Source organism: Perognathus longimembris, chromosome 9 (genome assembly GCF_023159225.1).
Source record: "Perognathus longimembris pacificus isolate PPM17 chromosome 9, ASM2315922v1, whole genome shotgun sequence".
In the NCBI taxonomy this organism is placed as follows: domain Eukaryota; kingdom Metazoa; phylum Chordata; class Mammalia; order Rodentia; family Heteromyidae; genus Perognathus; species Perognathus longimembris.
Genome location: NC_063169.1, coordinates 71,965,637 through 71,984,271, shown reverse-complemented (window position 1 = coordinate 71,984,271; position 18,635 = coordinate 71,965,637). Strand labels below are relative to the sequence as shown.

The window sequence follows — 18,635 nt, the reverse complement described above, 5'->3', positions numbered from 1 at the left end:
CCACCGTGGGCCAGGAGGCTGGCACGCGTGTGCCGATTCCCGCCGTGGCACGCGTGTGCCGATTCCCGCCGTGGCACGCGTGTGCCCATTCCCACCGTGGCACGCGTGTGCCGATACCCGCCGTGGCACGCGTGTGCCCATTCCCGCCGTGGCACGCGTGTGCCCATTCCCGCCGTGGCACGCGTGTGCTGGTGCCCCATGAGTAGCTCTGACAGTCATCTCAGGCTGGCTCCTGCTGGCTCTTCCTGTGACTTGCACTGGTCCCCCTCTCCCCCCTCCTCTCTCTCACTCACACACACACACACACACACACACACACACACACTCCGCTTTCTGTGCACATGTCTGCAGATGGAATGGAGCCTCTCCATCTTGAAGATGAGAGGCTTTTTGGGGTCTCTGAGGGTTTGAGGGGCCTCTGGCCTGGACCACAGACGGGATGTCTGGATCCTTCTCAACTTAACCCCAGCTGCCCACTCCAGCGGTTTCCGCCAAATGTCACGGCCGCTTCTCTCGACCTCGGCTTCCTTCCCTCTGGGGCCCGCGCTCACGCCGCTGCTGGTCTCTGTCCAGGTCCTTCGGCCTCCCAGGCCGGGATGCAGTGCCGTCGACGCTCAGACGCCAGGGGGGCCAGGCAACTACAGGGCTCCACCGTCCTCCTCCCAAAGCATGCTTTCCACGTTCCCCGCCCGCCCCGGCTGCCCGGCCCCGTGGGCTGCCCGGCTTTGCCCCTGAGTGTAAAGTCAGTAACCCCACATGGAGCTCGGGACACTTCAGGAAGAGCCAAGGCCCAGGTGACGTGTGTGCAGAAGCCCTCCAGGGAGTGGCAGAAGGCATGACACGTGGCCTGCAGCGCCGAGGTTTAGGATTCGTAAGTACGGTATGCGGTGCGGAGAGCCGGGTGTGGAAGCCGCTGCCCCGTGCCGCAGCTCCGCTCTGAGCCGGGTGTGGAAGGCGCTGCCCCTGAAGCACGCTGGACCCCGAGGGCTCCGCCCCCTGCCAGGCCCCCCTGCCCTCTGAAGTGGGCCCTCGCCAAACCCAGGGAGAGACGGCCTCGGTCCTGACCAGGAGGTGCCAGAGGTGGGAAGAGCTGAATGCTGGGGCAAGACCCAGCAGGACAGGAACACAGAGCAGGTACTGGGACCTGGAGACGCTCCAGAGGCCTGTCCAACGCAGAGAGCAGAGCCCCGGGGGTCAGCGCGCAGGAACGGGAGCGCGAGCATCTCTGCTTTTTAGTTTGTGGGGTTCTTTTTGTTTGTTTGTTTTTTAAAGAGGCTAGAAGAGCCCATTGCCTGGCGAGATGGGCAGCTTGCTGTCAGATCTGCCGGGTATCTCAGAGAGTCACGGGGGCAGGGCTGGCCTGGCCGGAGGAACACAGGGGGTCCACTCCTCCTCCCGGGGGGCAGGGCTGGCCTGGCCGGAGGAACACAGGGGTCCACTCCTCCTCCCCAGGGGCAGGGCTGGCCTGGCCGGAGGAGCACAGGGGTCCACTCCTCCTCCCCAGGGGCAGGGCTGGCCTGGCTGGAGGAGCACAGGGGTCCACTCCTCCTCCCCAGGGGCAGGGCTGGCCTGGCCGGAGGAACACAGGGGGTCCACTCCTCCTCCCGGGGGGCAGGGCTGGCCTGGCCGGAGGAACACAGGGGTCCACTCCTCCTCCCCAGGGGCAGGGCTGGCCTGGCTGGAGGAGCACAGGGGTCCACTCCTCCTCCCCAGGGGCAGGGCTGGCCTGGCTGGAGGAGCACAGGGGTCCACTCCTCCTCCTGGGGGGCAGGGCTGGCCTGGCTGGAGGAGCACAGGGGTCCACTCCTCCTCCTGGGGGGCAGGGCTGGCCTGGCTGGAGGAACACAGGGGTCCACTCCTCCTCCCGGGGGGCAGGGCTGGCCTGGCTGGAGGAGCACAGGGGTCCACTCCTCCTCCCGGGGGGCAGGGCTGGCCTGGCTGGAGGAGCACAGGGGTCCACTCCTCCTCCCGGGGGGCAGGGCTGGCCTGGCTGGAGGAGCACAGGGGTCCACTCCTCCTCCCGGGGGGCAGGGCTGGCCTGGCTGGAGCACAGGGGCGTCCCCGCTTCCTCCTTGAGACACTCTCCTGACCAGCAGGTCCTGCTGTAGGCCAGCGGTATGGAGGCTTGCTAGAGGGCTGGCACCAGGGCCCAGCCGCCTGCTTGGGAGCCGGTTGGGAGCTGCCAACGGAGGCTTCCTTCTACGAATACCAAAGGGCATAGGAGGCAAGGGAAGGGTGGCAGGCCAAAAAGAAAGGTACTCTTTACCTGACTTAGGAGACTGCGGCCCCTCTGCGCATGGCCTTTACAACAACGATTGAAATTGTTTAAAAGTCATAGTAGGCGACTTTAATTACACTCGGTGTCCACACGTCATTCGCACACATGGCTGGGAGGTCACTCCACAGAGAGCCCGTCCCGCCGAAACGCCTTCTGCATGACCGCCATGCGCTGCTCCCCTTCTTGGTTTACAAACTGGAAAGTCCATGACGATTTCCTTTCCCCTGGTTCCAACCCAGCGTCTTCTGGCGCCGCGTCCCGCTGAAGCCATGGGTGGTTCTAAAAGGTGTAATGGCGCCTAGAATCAGAGAGAAGGAAACACGACGGCGTTCTCATCAACAGGCAGTGGCCACAGGAACCTGAGTGGTACACACAAGACCTCAGGAAGGACAGGCCGTGGGCTGCCCACGCTCCACAGAGAGAGGCCCGGCCTGAAAGGCCACCGCCACTGGAGGGGACCAGGGAGGGCGGGAGGGGGGCGGGGGGGGGGAGACTCCAGCTGGAGGCGCAAGAGCAAACTCTGCTTTTTCACCATAACCACGATCCGTTGTGGAAGCTCAATGGCTTCTTCGTGGGGACAAATACGTGAGCACTGTGAGGCTCAGCAAAATGAGAAGCCAGGGGGGTCCCGGCAGCAGGAGGAGTGGGGGACCTTCCTGACAGAGGCCCTGGACCTCGGGGCTGCCCTGGGCCAGGCCCCCCGTGGGGAGAGGAGAGAGGGAGAGGAGCGGGGCCGTCCTCACCCACAGGCTCCGGGCCGCAGCCCCCGGGCAGGGCCCCTTTGTGAGGAGAGCAGGCTGCGTATCACTAAGCAACCGGCCCTGCTGTCGTCCTCACTCCTGTCCGTCTGCCCCCCCAGGCCCCTTCAGCCCCAGGCCTGCCGCTGGCGCCTGCCACCCCCTCCGCCGCTTCGGAACTCCGGGCCAGCGCCTCGGCACGGTGAGCACGCAGCCGCCCCTGCGGGTCACCCCGCAGAAGCCGCCCGGGGGCCTGGGCGGGCGGGCAGCCTCTCCTCCCGCCTCTGAACCGCGGGGCGCTCTCCGGGCCGGAGGGGCCCCCAAATCTACCGCAGGCGCGGTGCTTCCGGGCACCGGCGAGGCCGAGCGGGACGGCCGGAGCCGTGGTCTGGGATGGGTGGCGGGGGGGGGGTCATTCCATCAGGCGAGTGGGGGCATAGGTCCAGGGGGGAGGAAGGACGGCGTGGCGGGCGAGGGGTTCCGGGAAGGCGCGGCGCAGAGCCTGGGTGCCCGCGGGCGGGGGCTGGCCGTCAGGGCCTGGCGTCGGGGGACGGCTGAGGGGCCTGGGGGGAGGCTGAGCGCCTGGCCACGCTGTGCTGCTTGAAGAGCAGAGGCGACGGGGGGGGGGGGGGGGGGAGGGGGGGAAGGGGGGGTGGAGGACGGGGAGGTGGGGAAGGGAGGAAGCTCCCGCCCTGCTGCTCCAGCCCCTGAGGGCCCCATGAGTTCCACGCAGGACGGGACCCGGCGCGCCGGCACTTTTGTGGGTTCAGGCCAGCGAGGCTGTGTAGGGGTGTCCTGGCAAAAGCTCATCCCAAGACGTCTTAGGCCAAGGCCCGCGCTGAAGTGATGTTAGCCCCGGGCGTCAGAGCCTCGGTGAGAAAACAGAACTTCCCGCATAAGGTTTGACGACAAGCAGCTTGGGGGGGGGGGGGTCCCTGAGCTCTGACTCCGAAGCCCCTCCCCCATCCTGGCCCAGCCATCAGGCCTCCAGCCGCCCCCCCCGGGGGGGGTGAGAGCGCCCTGGTTTTAGTCCAGTTCCTTCCCATGGGGCCCTCGTGTCCAGGCTCAGCCTCAGCGTGTGGGAAGGGGGGAAGGGGGGGAAGGGGACCGCTCCCCTCCCTAAGCCCCCCCCTCCCCTCCCTAAGCCAGCAGAGCCCGCAGCCAGGGCTGGACAGAGGAGGAGGTCACAATTACAATAATGATCTGCAGCCCAGCCCCCCGGGGAGGCCGCCGCCCGTCAGATGCTGTTGGGGCCCTGATGGGAGGGGTTCAGGTGGAAGCCGGCGGAGGGGGGGGTGAGGGTGGGGTGCTCTGCGTGCCTGCCGGGAGGCCCTCAGCAGTCAGGTCGAGGATGCAGCAAGGATTCCGCCGGCCTGTGCCGGTCTCGCGTGCAGTTGCGTTCAGCGTGAGGTGCTGCAGCTTGGATGCTCCTTGGGATAAGAGCTCTGACCTTCCCTGTGTCCGTTCGGGGCCATTTGTCACAGAGCCAGCCCCACAACAGTAGCCCCCCCCCCCACCCCAAGGCACAGAGTCGGGGCAGCGGGCTGGCCTCTCCGTCAGGCAGTACTGGGTGACAGCCCCGGGCCCCGGGACTCGGGGGCGTGGTATTCTGAAGCTCCGTGCTGTTCCCTCCCCGGCTGGGGAGGGCAGTGACCCACCTGGCTTGCCTGCCTCCCCGGTGTTGGCTCGTGGGGTGGCCGTCCATAATCGAATCTCCTTTGGCAGATCTTGTGAGGCTCTGGCCTCGCCCTTTGGGGGCTTCCTGTGTGTCAGGCCTCACTGCCGAGCGCGCCAAGGTCAGTGTGCGCTGCCCGAAGGCCCCCCCCCGCCTCTTTCTGCAGCCTCAGCCCCCTCCACCTCCCACCCCGGACAGTGGGGAGCACGGGAGCGTCGGGAAGTGCAAGCTGGAGCGCGTGACGCTGTTGACCGGCGTGCACTCACGCCTACACATCTTGTATAACGCACACGGATGCGTGCGCGTTCTTAATACGTTACTAGTGTACGGATCCGCGACCTCCCATAGAATCAGTAAGTCAGGAAGATTCCCAGTGAGGAGGAGCTCTGCCGCTCCCGATACCGTCGTTCCCAGTCCTGAGAGATTCCCGACGGGTTCCCACACAGACTGAAGCGGCGTCGCGGGCTCCCTGGGCGGAGCTGCTCCGTCCACGCTCTGGGGAGCGCTGAGGTAGCTGAGCAGCCGCATCTCAGTGTCTGTCGGGAGTCAGTGGAAAGCGGCGTTTGCGTCCGTGCTTCCACGGCCTTGCTTGTAATGATATAGTTGTGTATTCTCCACCGATGTCATAACAGACGCCCCTTTGCCACTACAGCCTGGGGTGATTTGAGCCCATTTACTCTCCTGTAGATGAGGTGGTATTAGCATCATTTACTATAAATCCATACCTCCAGGGCCTTGTGGGGGTCTCCACCTTCTGTGAGCAAGAGCTTCGGGTTGCTATGGTTTTATGAGATATTTGCATCTTGCGTTCGTCCCACACTATTAAAAGAGAGAAGCTCTTGTCCAAGCTCTCCGCAGCCCTCTCCCGGGCTGCCCACTGGTGACACACACACACACACACACACACACACACAACACATACAGCATGGGCAGCATATACAGGCACCGCACCGCACACGCAGTGTGCGAAGCACACACTCGTACAGCCCTGGGCTGAGTGTGTTCATGACCACACTGAGAACACCCACCCTAACAAGTCACACTTCATCTTGTGTGCCATTTTGTTCACAGATCTTACAGAACAGCTTAGCCGGTTGTCGATGTTTGAGAACGACATAAGCTTGATAAGCTACATGTGAACGCTGGCCTCGGATTCGCACAGATTGCTTTGAAATAAGTAGTCGCCATCTTGAAGACTCCTTCCGGTTTCGAAGCTGGAGAGAAAGGTAGGTGTGGGCCGGGCCACCCACCCTGCCTTCCTGCTTTTCTCCCCCGGTTCCTCCATTCAACACCCCTCTCCTCCACTCACCCCTCCCCCTCCATCCATTCCTCCCTCCGGTCATCTCTCTCTCTCTCTCTTCCTCCCTCCCTCAGTCTCTCCTCCTCCTCTCTCCCTTGTCACAACTTCATTTTCAGGACAGCACCTGTCAGGACTTTCTCCTCTTGCGTAAATCAGAAACTCAAGCATCCGTTAGTTATTTATGTCATTGCACAGTGAATTATGCAAGGAAGATACTGACCTTGCCAAAAAAGCAGGTCAAGATGGTCTTTGTGTGGATGTTTGGTGACATGCTGTCTAAGGGCTCGGGAACCTCTGCACTTGCCCCCAGGGGCCCGGACACGTTTTCCTGGGCCCTGGGTCTCGGTGAAGCTGCTCGCCTACTGCCAGTTGCGATTTCCCCCAGACTTCCTTTTCTTCTTGGAAGTTCAGAAGAACGGTTCGGCTCTGTATTTCCCTTTGCCTTGCAGAACATGAGCTCTAATCCTCCCATTGTTGTTGTTTTGTTCAAAGTGGGTTTTTAAGAACTCAAGTGCTTCCTCTCAGCTCTTCCCACACAAACGAGCTCTTCCTGGATGGCCTGGCGCCCACCCCTGGCCACCTGGAGGGCCGTCGGGTGTCCGCCCGTCCTCCCCCTCCTCTGGGGCCGTCCGTGGAACGCCCTTCCAGGCTTCTCTTAACATCTGCACTCATGTAGCTGGGGCCGTTGTTCTGCTCTGTCCTGTGACCGACACGCCTGACCCGCCCCCTCTGTCCTGTCGACTTTCAGAGGAGAAGCCCTCCCCGGTGGAAGGCGGGCGCCCTGCGGCAGCTGGTGTTCCGCACGGACGAGACCACGCCCAAGGTGGTGCGGAGCGTGCTCCTGGAGCGCGGGTGGAAGGAGCTGGGCGCGGGCCGGGAGGATGCGGGGGACTGGGACCTGTACTGGAGGGCCACCTCCTTCCGGACGGCCGACTACGCGGACGCCAAGCCCTGGCAGAGGCTCAACCACCACCCGGGGACCGCCAGGCTCACCAGGAAGGACCACCTGGCCAAGCACCTGGAGCGCATGCGGCAGACGTACGGCAGCCCCCCGTACGCGTTCACCCCGCTCACCTTCATCATGCCCAGCGACTACCCCAAGTTCATGGCCGAGTTCTGCAAGGAGAAGCAGGCGCTGGGCACCAAGCAGAGCTACTGGATCTGCAAGCCGGCCGAGCTGTCGCGCGGACGGGGCATCGTCATCTTCAGCGACACCCGGGACCTCGTCTTTGGCGACACCTACGTCCTCCAGAAGTACATCTGCAACCCCCTGCTCGTCGGCAGGTACAAGTGCGACCTCCGCGTCTACGTCTGCGTCACCAGCTTCCGGCCCCTGACCGTCTACCTGTACCAGGAGGGCTTGGTGCGCTTTGCCACGGAGAAGTTCGACCTCAGCAACGTGCAGGACCCCTACGCCCACCTGACCAACAGCAGCCTCAACCGGCGCGGCCCCTCCTACGAGAAGATCAAGGAGGTGGTGGGCCACGGCTGCAAGTGGACGCTCTCCCGCTTCTTCTCCTACCTCCGCAACGGGGGCGCGGACGACCTGCTGCTGTGGCGGCACATCGACTGCCTGGTGATCCTCACCGTCCTCGCCATGGCCCCTTCCGTCCCCGAGGCCGCCAACTGCTTCGACCTCTTCGGGTTTGACATCCTGGTGGACGACACCATGAAGCCGTGGCTCCTGGAAGTCAACTACAGCCCCGCCTTGTCCCTAGACTGCTCCACGGACGTGTCCGTGAAGAGGCGGCTCGTCCACGACGTCATCCAGCTGGTCTTCGAGAACGGTCCAAGGAGCGAGGAGAGGGAGCGGAGTAGAGCCGCAAGTAAGAACCCCAGCGCCTCCCTTCCCAAGGGCGGCCGGAGCGGGCCCGGGGGCCCGCCCCACCCACCCCCATACCCGCCGCTCTCACAGTTCACGGACGGGGCCGGCAAGAAGAAAGTCGCTGCTGCCACGAAGAAAGCCTCCGGGCTGCACCCCAGACACACACGCACTTCCCAGCTCAGGGAAATGATCCACAAGCCCAAGGACTCGCTTGTGCCCACGGGAGACGCCTCCACGGTCAAGCCGCGGCTCGGGAGTGGGCCCGCTCCTCGGGAGACCCTGCCGCCCCCCGCCCCGCTGGCCCGGCCGCGCCGCTACGGGGCCCCGGCCGCCCCCCGCCCGCCCTCGGCCCCCGGCCAGGCCCCCGAGGCCCACACGGGCAACTTCGCCCTCATTTTTCCTTTCAATGACGCGACTCTGGGGGCTTCCAGGAATGGATTAAACGTGAAACGAATAATCCAAGAGCTCCAGAAAAGAACGAGACACATTGCCAAGGGTCCGAATCCTGAGAACTGAGAGTCCCTGTCCCAGAGAAGGGGCCCCCCCGCTGGCCGCCACGGGGGGCGGTGGCCGGGCGGCACCCTGGAGGCAGGCGGAGGCGGGGCTCTGCCCGCGCGGGCCGCACCGGGGGAGGAAGCGGCGCTGGGCACCCTGGCTCGGATCTCGGGGAAGAACAGCAGCGGCCTCTCCTCGCCTGCGGACACCCCACAGCGACGCCGTGGGTCCAGTTCAACGTGGAAAGAGGGCCTCCTAACCCTCTGGATGATGGTAAGGGGCAAAGGAAAGGCCCGCGGCTCACTTTTTGTTTTTGTTAATCAACCACCCTCTGTCTAAATTATTTTAACAACGTAAAATCATTCAGAATAATATGGATTACTGAAAACCCCAAACAACGCTTGTCATTTATCAGCCCCTAAGTCAGACCTAGTAATAAGTATGGGTATTGGTCCTCCACAAAGCAGGGCCTTCCGGCCGCCCTTGTCACTGATGGCCCCCCAGCCCCCACCCCAGCCCAGAAGCACTAACAATGGGACTTCATTCATTCATTCATTCATTCGCCGGTGCTGGTACTGGAGCGGGGACCCGGGGCCTCACCTCCCACTCGAGGCCGGGAGTCTACCGCTCCAGCCACGCACCCACTTCCAGTTCTCTGCTGGTTAACTGGCAATAAGAGTCTGTCAGATTTGTCTGCCTGAGGTGTCCTCAAGTCTGGATCATCAGCACTCAGCCTCCTAACCAGCAGGAATTATAGGTGTGAACCACCGGTGGCCGCCCAGTCCTGGCTTCAAAGAGCCTTTGAAGAGCCTGGAGGCACCAGCTTCCAGTAAATTCACTTGAAAACCCCTGTGCGACCTAAGAGCCTGCGACAGGGGGCCACAAAACACCCGATTCCACTGCTGTGGTGTCCCGCGATGACAAACGCATAGGAAGCAGAGCAGTAGCTCCCGGGCAGGAGTCGGCGGGGGGCAAGATGGGCTGCTCACGGGGCGGGGGAGCTTCCTTTGGGGGTACGTTCTGGAGCTGGACGGCGAGAATGGTTCCGCAGCATGGTGAATGTTCTCAGTGTCCCCAGTGCCCTGTTCCACACTGTATGCGTCGGTGTACAGAGATCATTAAACGTAGCGAGGTCAGCAGGATGCTGCGTAGCAGGCCTGTCCTGCTGGCACTTCGCCGCTGGCCGGGGGCAAAACGTGCCGTCGTGGAAGCTTCCGGGCTCTGGTGGAGCGCAGGACCTAAGCCTTGTTTTGAGAGGGCAGACGCTGTCATCCCAGCTCCAAGTGAAGAGACAGCTCTGTTCCCTGCAAAGATGGGGGTTCAGCTTCCTGTGCCCGCTCCTCTAGCCAGCACGCCGGGCCACGCCGGGCCACGCCGGGCCACCCCGGGCACCGTGGGAAGCCGCCTTCGGGGCAGCCTGCAACACGGATCCGGCAGTGAGCCTGAGGATCACCCGGTAGCTCCGCGGCGGCTGGGGTCGAGATCGAGGCGCCTGCTGGCGTGCCGGCGGGCTTGAAGGTCTCCGTCGCGTGCGAGGTGCGGGCCCCGTCCTGACTTCAGCCCGCCCCGGGCTCAGGCCAGGCAGGGCCAGCTCTGCGCCCATAGAGAGCCGGGTGCAGTCTCTCCTCGTGGCCGCGGGAGGGGAGCGTGTGGAACGCACGGCAGATCTTGGAGCTCAGTTCCCCTCTCCTTTGGAACTCTGGAGACACTGGACAGGACGGCACTGGTCAGCCCAGGGGCCGCCCGGAGACCACGGGCCTGAGTCCCCACAGCCCAGGGGCCGCCCGGAGACCACAGGCCTGAGTCCCCCGCAGCCCAGGGCCCGCCCGGAGACCACGGGCCTGAGTCCCCCGCAGCCCAGGGCCCGCCCGGAGACCACGGGCCTGAGTCCCCGCAGCCCAGGGCCCGCCCGGAGACCACGGGCCTGAGTCCCCGCAGCCCAGGGGCCGCCCGGAGACCACGGGCCTGAGTCCCCGCAGCCCAGGGCCCGCCCGGAGACCACGGGCCTGAGTCCCCGCAGCCCAGGGCCCGCCCGGAGACCACGGGCCTGAGTCCCCGCAGCCCAGGGGCCGCCCGGAGACCACGGGCCTGAGTCCCCACAGCCCAGGGGCCGCCCGGAGACGCATGGGCCTGAGTCCCCCGCAGCCCAGGGCCCGCCCAGAGACCACGGGCCTGAGTCCCCGCAGCCCAGGGGCCGCCCGGAGACGCATGGGCCTGAGTCCCCGCAGCCCAGGGGCCGCCCGGAGACCACGGGCCTGAGTCCCCCGCAGCCCAGGGGCCGCCCGGAGACCACGGGCCTGAGTCCCCAGCAGCCCAGGGCCCGCCCGGAGACCACGGGCCTGAGTCCCCGCAGCCCAGGGCCCGCCCGGAGACGCATGGGCCTGAGTCCCCGCAGCCCAGGGGCCGCCCGGAGACGCATGGGCCTGAGTCCCCCGCAGCCCAGGGCCCGCCCAGAGACCACGGGCCTGAGTCCCCGCAGCCCAGGGGCCGCCCGGAGACGCATGGGCCTGAGTCCCCGCAGCCCAGGGGCCGCCCGGAGACCACGGGCCTGAGTCCCCCGCAGCCCAGGGGCCGCCCGGAGACGCATGGGCCTGAGTCCCCGCAGCCCAGGGGCCGCCCGGAGACCACGGGCCTGAGTCCCCCGCAGCCCAGGGGCCGCCCGGAGACCACGGGCCTGAGTCCCCGGCAGGCCGGGTTGGCGCACACGGTCCCTCCGCAGGTCCTCACGCGCCCCTGCATTCCCGCGCCTCGCCTGTGCAGCCCTTTGCGTGCTCAGAGGCTGCAGGGAGGCCGGGTCTTTGCAGGCCCGCTTGCTGACCCCGGCCGCATGAATCTGGACGCTGCGAGTTGGCTCTAGCCCTTCTCCGCTGAAGTGGCCTGACAGCAGGCCTGCCCATCTATGGACTCGCGGGGCCTGTGCCTGTCCGTGGCCCCGGAAGTGAACTCCAGTACCAGCCTCGGGGACCAGGTGTGTGGGGACGGTCTGGTCCACCCAGAACCACAGGACCCCAGGCCAACGGTAGCCCTAGGTGACCGAACGGCCGAGTATCGGCTCCAAGCCATGTCCCAGGTTGGACCCAGTCCAACCCCGCTGAGCCGGCATCCTAGAGGGAGTTCCACTTACTCAGGGACCCTACACGAGAAGGCATAGCGTGTTGAAACCAGTCCATAAAGAGTCATAGAGCAGCCACTTAACTGCGCAGACCCCAATGCCAAGTCTGCAGGCAACAAAGGGACAAGTAAACAGGACATCAGCCCAGGACACCACTGTATCTGTCTTACAGGAGAGGGTTCACATTTCAACAAAATGAAACTAGGAGGCTAGCATGGCCCCTGCTGGCTTTTGAGGAGTGGGCAGGAAAGCCCAGAGGATCCTATTCTAAACAAGTGAACTCCCCGTGGGGCCAAAGGCCAGCGCTCCAAAGATGCAGAATTTGGTATCTCCAAGAATAGGAATCCTGGCGTATGGTCCACTACTCTGGGCACACAGTGGGTGCTAACTAAATGCTCAGTCCCTCGATTTTGCTGTGGCATGTCCTTGCTTGTAGCAAACTCTACTCCCATTTTCAGTGGCTGTGTCCTGAGATTGCACACTTAGGGCCACTCAATGATCTGAATTGGGGAAGTGGCCTGGCCTCTCGCCCCGGAATCCCATGGTGAAAAGTAGTGGTTTCCATCTGCAGGATTGTGTCCAGGAATTTACAGTCTAAAAAGTACACCACGCTCGGCACACCTGGCCGATTATCGACAAGATGAGGGCTCAGCCCCTGGGGGCTAGGACTGCGGTGCCCATCAGGGCGTGTACGTCCTTGTCACTAGGCAACTAAGTTTGGGTCATTCCTTATGATAAGAGAGGGGGAAAGTACTGAACGCCCAGATAGCTAACACTAGCACAGCGCTGGTGAACAATCCCTAACGTAAGTCGTCTCAGGAGCTGCATTCGTAGCCGACGGGACATCAGGCAGGTCACCCTGGAGTCTCAACCCACAGCCTGAGGGCCAGGTAGACGGACACCCCTCCTCCACCCTGTTGTGATCGCTGGGTCAGAAACACAGATGGCTGCGTTGGGGTCTTTCCACCGTGAAAAACTCACAAACGATGTCAATTTCGTTGGCATTAATTTTTCAAATACATCTGATTTCACTTGGCTGCCACGGCCATTTCTTGATCATGTTTTCTTATTTCAATCCTCCTTAATCTCAACTCTCAGACCACACTTCCCGCAATCACATGTGGCTTGTGGAATGGCTAAGCATGGATTCACGAGGCCCTAGGGTTAATCTTGTCTCTGTTCCAGAAGCTTCTGTCCTTGTTGTCTGGTCCCTAGCCAGTCTGTGTGGAGGGCACAGCACACAGCGGCGTGTGGTGAGCCCATCCTCATGCCGGGAAACAGAGGAGACGAGGGGATGGGACCACATCATCCCCTCCGAGAGCGGTCCCCCGCACCCGAGGACCTCCCCCTAGGGCCCCAAGACTCCCACAGCTCGCCCGCTCCCAGCAGTGCCTGGGCCAGGCCGGCCTCTGGGGGACTCCCGGGGAGGCCCCGTGCTTGCTAGTGCCCGGAGGACACTGTGAAGAATGGAAAGCTCGGTCTGGCTTTGGGGGGATCGGGATGACAGGCTGTTTTAACCCGCGGGCTTCCAGCATGTCTCTTCCGCCAGGACTTCCAGCAGAATGGACACGCTAGGGGTCAGCTCCCGTCCATCGTGGATTTGACCTGCCTGACGGCGAGGCATGGAATAAAGAGGCACTCTGTGAACACTCAAGCGGGCAGGTCACAAGAGGCTTGAGCTTGGTTTCCTCCCAGCCTCTCACAGACAAAGAGAAGCCATCTGTGCTGTGGAGCAGTGTCTTCCGTTTGCTTGGGTGACGGTTCCGGGTCCAGGCTGGCTCAGAAGAATCAAAGCACGAAGCAAGTTCATCTTTGCAGCCAGAACTAGCGTGGGTTTTCAGTCATGGGTTTGTTTGACCAACGACAGCGGATAGATGTCCATGTCTTGAGAACGGGCCTCAGTCCAGGGTAGTTGCAGCCGACCCCCCCCCACCCCCCGCCATCCAAGCCAAGAGAGCACGTTATTCTCGAGTTTCTTTCAAGAACATTACCAAAATGGCCAGAATGGCGATGATGCATGGCCATACATTTTAGAGTTCAAATACCTGCTGACACCAAAGTAGGATATTTCACCTCCTTTGCATACAGACACACACACACACAGAAAAAGTTAAACGTACATATGGCGAAAGAGGTTCAAGAAATGATTCTCTTTTACCTTCCAGGGTCCCACATTTTATTATAAAAATTGGTTGAATGGCAATTTGCTCTTGTATTTTCCAAACACCAAAAGAAGCAATCAGTCAACGTTTCTACGTTGGCATCGCAAAGCCGGGGTGTTGGGAGAGGCCCCCTCCCTGAGCGGGCACGGGCCCCGGGCTGGGCGGCCTCACCCTGAGCTCGGCCCGCGTTGGCACGACGGGCCCAGTGACGGCGGAGAAGGCGCGGTGTCGCTGGGACCCCAAGTCGTGCCCTGTGAGCCTCCGGTTTGGCCCAGGCTGTCCTGAGCACTTCCCCGGGACGGGGCCCGGGATCTTGGGCACTCCGGACACCGTGGTGGTGCTGACGCGCGGGCGACTCCGGGATCGCGGAGGAGCAGCTCTAACTTCAGTTTTTGTCTGCAGGGCGGTCCAGGATGACGCTGCCACTCTCGTCTTTGACCTTGAGCCTTCCGGAAGCGTACTTGGTCTCCTGGCAGCCGCTGCAGTACACGGTCTTGGTGGTGCCGTCGGGAAACTCCCTCCTCTTGAAGTGGGCTGTGTGGATCTCCTTCTGCCCATTGCTGAATGTGATGGTTTTGTCACCATTCCTGGAAGAGGGGAAGCACCCTGGTAAGGCGGGCCCTGCCCTGCCCGGCCAACACGCGGGGCGGGGCAGCGAGTGCGGGCGAGTGAGCGAGCTCCCGGCATCTGGGCTCCCACCCGCCCTGGGGGAGGAGGGAGGGGAGGAGGGGGAGGGGGGAGGAAGGGTACTGCATGGAGCAGGGATATAGAAGGTGCTGGGGGAGGAGGGAGGAAGGAGGGGGAGGAGGGAGGAAGGAGGGAGAGGGAGGAGGGGGAGCAGGGTGCTGCATGGAGCAAGGATATGGAAGGTGCTGAGGAGGAAGGGAAGGGCGAAGAGGGAGGAGGGAGGGGAGGAGGGAGGGGAGGTGGGAGGGAGCATGGGGCCGGGGCAGGGAAGGTGCTAGGGAGGAGGGAGGGGAGGAGGGGGGGAGCATGGGGCCGGGGCAGGGAAGGTGCTAGGGAGGAGGGGGGAGCATGGGGCCGGGGCAGGGAGGGGGTGCAGGGCTCGTGACACAGCTAAAGCCTTGCTGAGGAGCATCTGTGGGTGAGGGACGCGCCCATGAAGGCAGCAGCGGGGGCAGTGGGAGGAGCCAGCCGGGCGCCCGGAGCGTCAGGAATGACGTGGGAGAGACGATCGGTCGGACGATCGGTCGGGAGCCGTTCCAGACTGAGGGAGACGCAGCAGCACTGGGGGAGCAGGAAGGCCTGGCGGCGAGGAATCCCCCTTGCGCAGCAGCTGGGGTGCGGCATTGGCGGGGGAGGGGCTCACGGGAGCGCCCGCAGGCTCGCACGGCTGGCCCTGCCCAGGTGTGCCCCGACGCCCGCGGGCTCGCACGGCTGGCCCTGCCCAGGTGTGCCCCGACGCCCGCGGGCTCGCACGGCTGGCCCTGCCCAGGTGTGCCCCGACGCCCGTGGGCCCGCACGGCTGGCCCTGCCCAGGTGTGCCCCGACGCCCACAGGCTCGCACGGCTGGCCCTGCCCAGGTGTGCCCCGACGGCCTGGGGCTCGCACGGCTGGCCCTGCCCAGGTGTGCTCCGACGCCCGCGGGGCTCGCACGGCTGGCCCTGCCCAGGTGTGCCCCGACGGCCTGGGGCTCGCACGGCTGGCCCTGCCCAGGTGTGCTCCGACGCCCGCGGGGCTCGCACGGCTGGCCCTGCCCAGGTGTGCCCCGACGGCCTGGGGCTCGCACGGCTGGCCCTGCCCAGGTGTGCCCCGACGGCCTGGGGCTCGCACGGCTGGCCCTGCCCAGGTGTGCTCCGACGCCCGCGGGGCTCGCACGGCTGGCCCTGCCCAGGTGTGCCCCGACGGCCTGGGGCTCGCACGGCTGGCCCTGCCCAGGTGTGCTCCGACGCCCGCGGGGCTCGCACGGCTGGCCCTGCCCAGGTGTGCCCCGACGGCCTGGGGCTCGCACGGCTGGCCCTGCCCAGGTGTGCCCCGACGCCCACAGGCTCGCACGGCTGGCCCTGCCCAGGTGTGCCCCGACGCCCTGGGGCTCGCACGGCTGGCCCTGCCCAGGTGTGCCCCGACGCCCACAGGCTCGCACGGCTGGCCCTGCCCAGGTGTGCCCCGACGCCCGCGGGCTCGCACGGCTGGCCCTGCCCAGGTGTGCCCCGACGCCCGTGGGGCTCGCACGGCTGGCCCTGCCCAGGTGTGCCCCGACGGCCTGGGGCTCGCACGGCTGGCCCTGCCCAGGTGTGCCCCGACGGCCTGGGGCTCCCACGGCTGGCCCTGCCCAGGTGTGCCCCGACGCCCGCGGGCCGGCGCGGCTGGCGGGAGGCCGGGCAGTCCTCAGGCTCGCAGCTCCAGCGCAGTCAACGTTCAGGAATGCGGCGCAGTTCCGTGCGATCCCGAGAAAGCGGCCATCAGGCGATTTTGACACCGAGATGGCTACCACCTGAGTGAGGCCAGATGGTCTCGCACGACCGCCCCATAAATGTGTCTCCCGGCCTGCAACGGCGTCGGCGGGCGAGTGGACCGCCGGGCACGCAGCGGGAAACCCGCGCCGCCCACTGCAGGCGGAAGCCGGGCTCGCAGACAAAACTCTGCGGGCCAATGGCACTGTTCCCTGCTACTACAATAAACACACACTGAAAACGTGTGCACGAGGCTCAGTCACTGCATGCACAAACCAAACGCGTGCTGACCTTTGCACGTTCACGACCGTCCCGTCCGGAAACAGCGTCTCCTCACAACCGCCCCTGAGCCGCGTCACGGTCCCGTCCGGATACACCGTCTCCTTGGAGCCGTCGGGGTGGAACTTTTCTGAAGAATTCATTGTTTAAAATGAATGACGGGGTCCATTTACACGTGCAGGGGACGTGCACACAGAAGACACAGTAACGAAACACACCAGCCCCTTCACAAAGAACAGCTCATGCGTCGAGAAGTACAAAGACAAAGGAAAGAGGGTGGGCGTTCAGGGCACAGGCTTCAGGAAGTAAAGATGTGGGGGGGAAATAAACGGAAATTCCGTCTTATTTCATTCATCTTTGTTATTTAGAGTCCTTGGTCTGATTAGAATTCTTTTTACTGTGTTATACTGCGTTCACAAACCATGTTAGGTCCTAATTGCATACATGCATATGCACATGTACACACATGTACACTAATGAAACGCAGAGAGAGAGGCTGATTCCCAGCCACTTGAGTTTATAACAAGGATGGCCAGAAGCCAGGTAAAAGGCTCCAGTAACACTTGAACTTTAGAAACGTGCCTAACCCTGGGTCTCTGTTCCCCCATGCCACCTGACGCCAGACAACACACAGATGACACGCGGAGGACACACAGGTGACACGCGGATGACACACGGATGGCACACAGGACACGGATGGCACACAGATGACACACATGACACACGGATGACACACATGACACACGGATGACACACAGCTGACACACATGACACACTGATAACACACAGATGACATACAGCTGTTACACAGCGGACACACAGCTGACACAGACGACACAGATGACACGGATGACACACAGCGGACACACAGCTGACACAGATGACACAATGACACAGCTGACACACGGATGGCACACATGACATACGGATGACGCACAGCTGACACACGGATGACACACAGATGACGCACAGCTGACACACGGATGACGCACAGCTGACACACGGATGACGCACGGATGACACAGATGACACACGGATGGCACACATGACACACGGATGATGCACAGCTGACACACATGACATACAGCTGGCACACAGCTGACACACGGATGACACACAGCTGACACACGGATGACACACAGCTGACACACGGATGACACACAGATCACACACTGATGACACACGGATCACACACTGATCACACACGGATGACACACGGATCACACACTGATCACACATGGATGACACACGGATCACACACTGATCACACACGGATGACACACAGGTGACACACGGATCACACACGGATCACACACTGATCACACACGGATGACACAGCTGACACATGGATGACACACGGATGACACACAGATCACACAGATAACACACAGCTGATACACAGCTGACACGACACACAGATGACACACGGATGACACAGGTGACACACAGATCATACAGATAACACAGCTGACATACGGATGGCACATGGATGACACACGGATGACACACAGCTGACACACAGCTGACACACAGCTGACACGCGGATGACACACAGGTGACACACGGATCACACACGGATCACACACTGATCACACACGGATGACACACAGGTGACACACGGATCACACACGGATCACACACTGATCACACACGGATGACACAGCTGACACATGGATGACACACGGATGACACAGGTGACACACAGATCACACAGATAACACACAGCTGATACACAGCTGACACGACACAGCTGACACACGGATGACACAGATGACACAGCTGACACACGGATGACACACAGATGACACAGGTGACACATGGATGACACACGGATGACACAGGTGACACACAGATCATACAGATAACACAGATGACACACGGATGACACACAGGTGACACACAGATCATACAGATAACACAGATGACACACAGATGACACGCGGATGACACACGGATGACACACGGATGGCAGATAACCGGGCAGGTTGAGGGCACGGTTACCGGTCCGCTTGTTTGGGAACTGCACAATCTCCATGCCGTTGGGGAAGGTCGTGTGCGTTGTCTGAGCATCTGCGTAGTAGTAAACCTGTGGGCGGCAGGAGAACCCAGGTTCAAAGGGCATCTGCAAGGTCATTTGCGCCCTGTTGTGAGCATGGCTTTAATCTGGTAGGTTTAACTCCCACAAGAGGCTACGGTTCTGCCCTCGCAGGCCGGCGGGCTCAGACCCGTCCACAGCCGCGGGCTTGAGAAAAGTCACGGGGCCCCCAAAGTGCCGCACAGAACTGCTGTCGGTGGGAGAGACGGCGGGGTGCGGCCGGACTGAGCCCAGTCCTGCGCTGGGGCCAGCCGAACCCGCGG

The 18,635-nt window shown here is 63.1% G+C and overlaps 2 protein-coding genes across 2 annotated transcripts; one reads left to right on the top strand and one right to left on the bottom strand.

Annotated features, from left to right (window-relative positions):
• Positions 1 to 1,341: 1,341 nt before the first annotated feature.
• Positions 1,342 to 2,446, bottom strand: LOC125357617 (splicing factor 3A subunit 2-like). The gene is made up of 2 exons (XM_048354570.1): positions 2,405 to 2,446; positions 1,342 to 2,199 (listed from the first exon to the last, which is right to left on the bottom strand). The coding sequence occupies exons 1-2, from the start codon at positions 2,444 to 2,446 to the stop codon at positions 1,342 to 1,344; spliced, it is 900 nt and encodes a 299-aa protein (XP_048210527.1).
• Positions 2,447 to 2,838: 392 nt separating this feature from the next.
• Ttll2 (tubulin tyrosine ligase like 2) lies at positions 2,839 to 8,331 on the top strand. Its single transcript, XM_048354569.1, has 5 exons — positions 2,839 to 3,061; positions 3,138 to 3,401; positions 4,789 to 5,043; positions 6,301 to 6,413; positions 6,739 to 8,331. The coding sequence occupies exons 1-5, from the start codon at positions 2,839 to 2,841 to the stop codon at positions 8,329 to 8,331; spliced, it is 2,448 nt and encodes an 815-aa protein (XP_048210526.1).
• The last annotated feature ends 10,304 nt before the right edge of the window (positions 8,332 to 18,635 follow it).

Bases quoted from the DNA above. Each gene is read 5' to 3' on its own strand.
- Ttll2 (XM_048354569.1), top strand. From the start codon at position 2,839: ATGGCTTCTTCGTGGGGACAAATACGTGAGCACTGTGAGGCTCAGCAA. The intron at 3,062-3,137 runs GTGAGGAGAGCA...CTGCCCCCCCAG, and splicing joins CCCCCGGGCAGGGCCCCTTT to GCCCCTTCAGCCCCAGGCCT. The intron at 5,044-6,300 runs GTAAGTCAGGAA...ACTTGCCCCCAG, and splicing joins CGCGACCTCCCATAGAATCA to GGGCCCGGACACGTTTTCCT.
- LOC125357617 (XM_048354570.1), bottom strand. From the start codon at position 2,446: ATGGCGGTCATGCAGAAGGCGTTTCGGCGGGACGGGCTCTCT. The intron at 2,200-2,404 runs GTGGAGTGACCT...TGGTATTCGTAG, and splicing joins TTCGGCGGGACGGGCTCTCT to AAGGAAGCCTCCGTTGGCAG.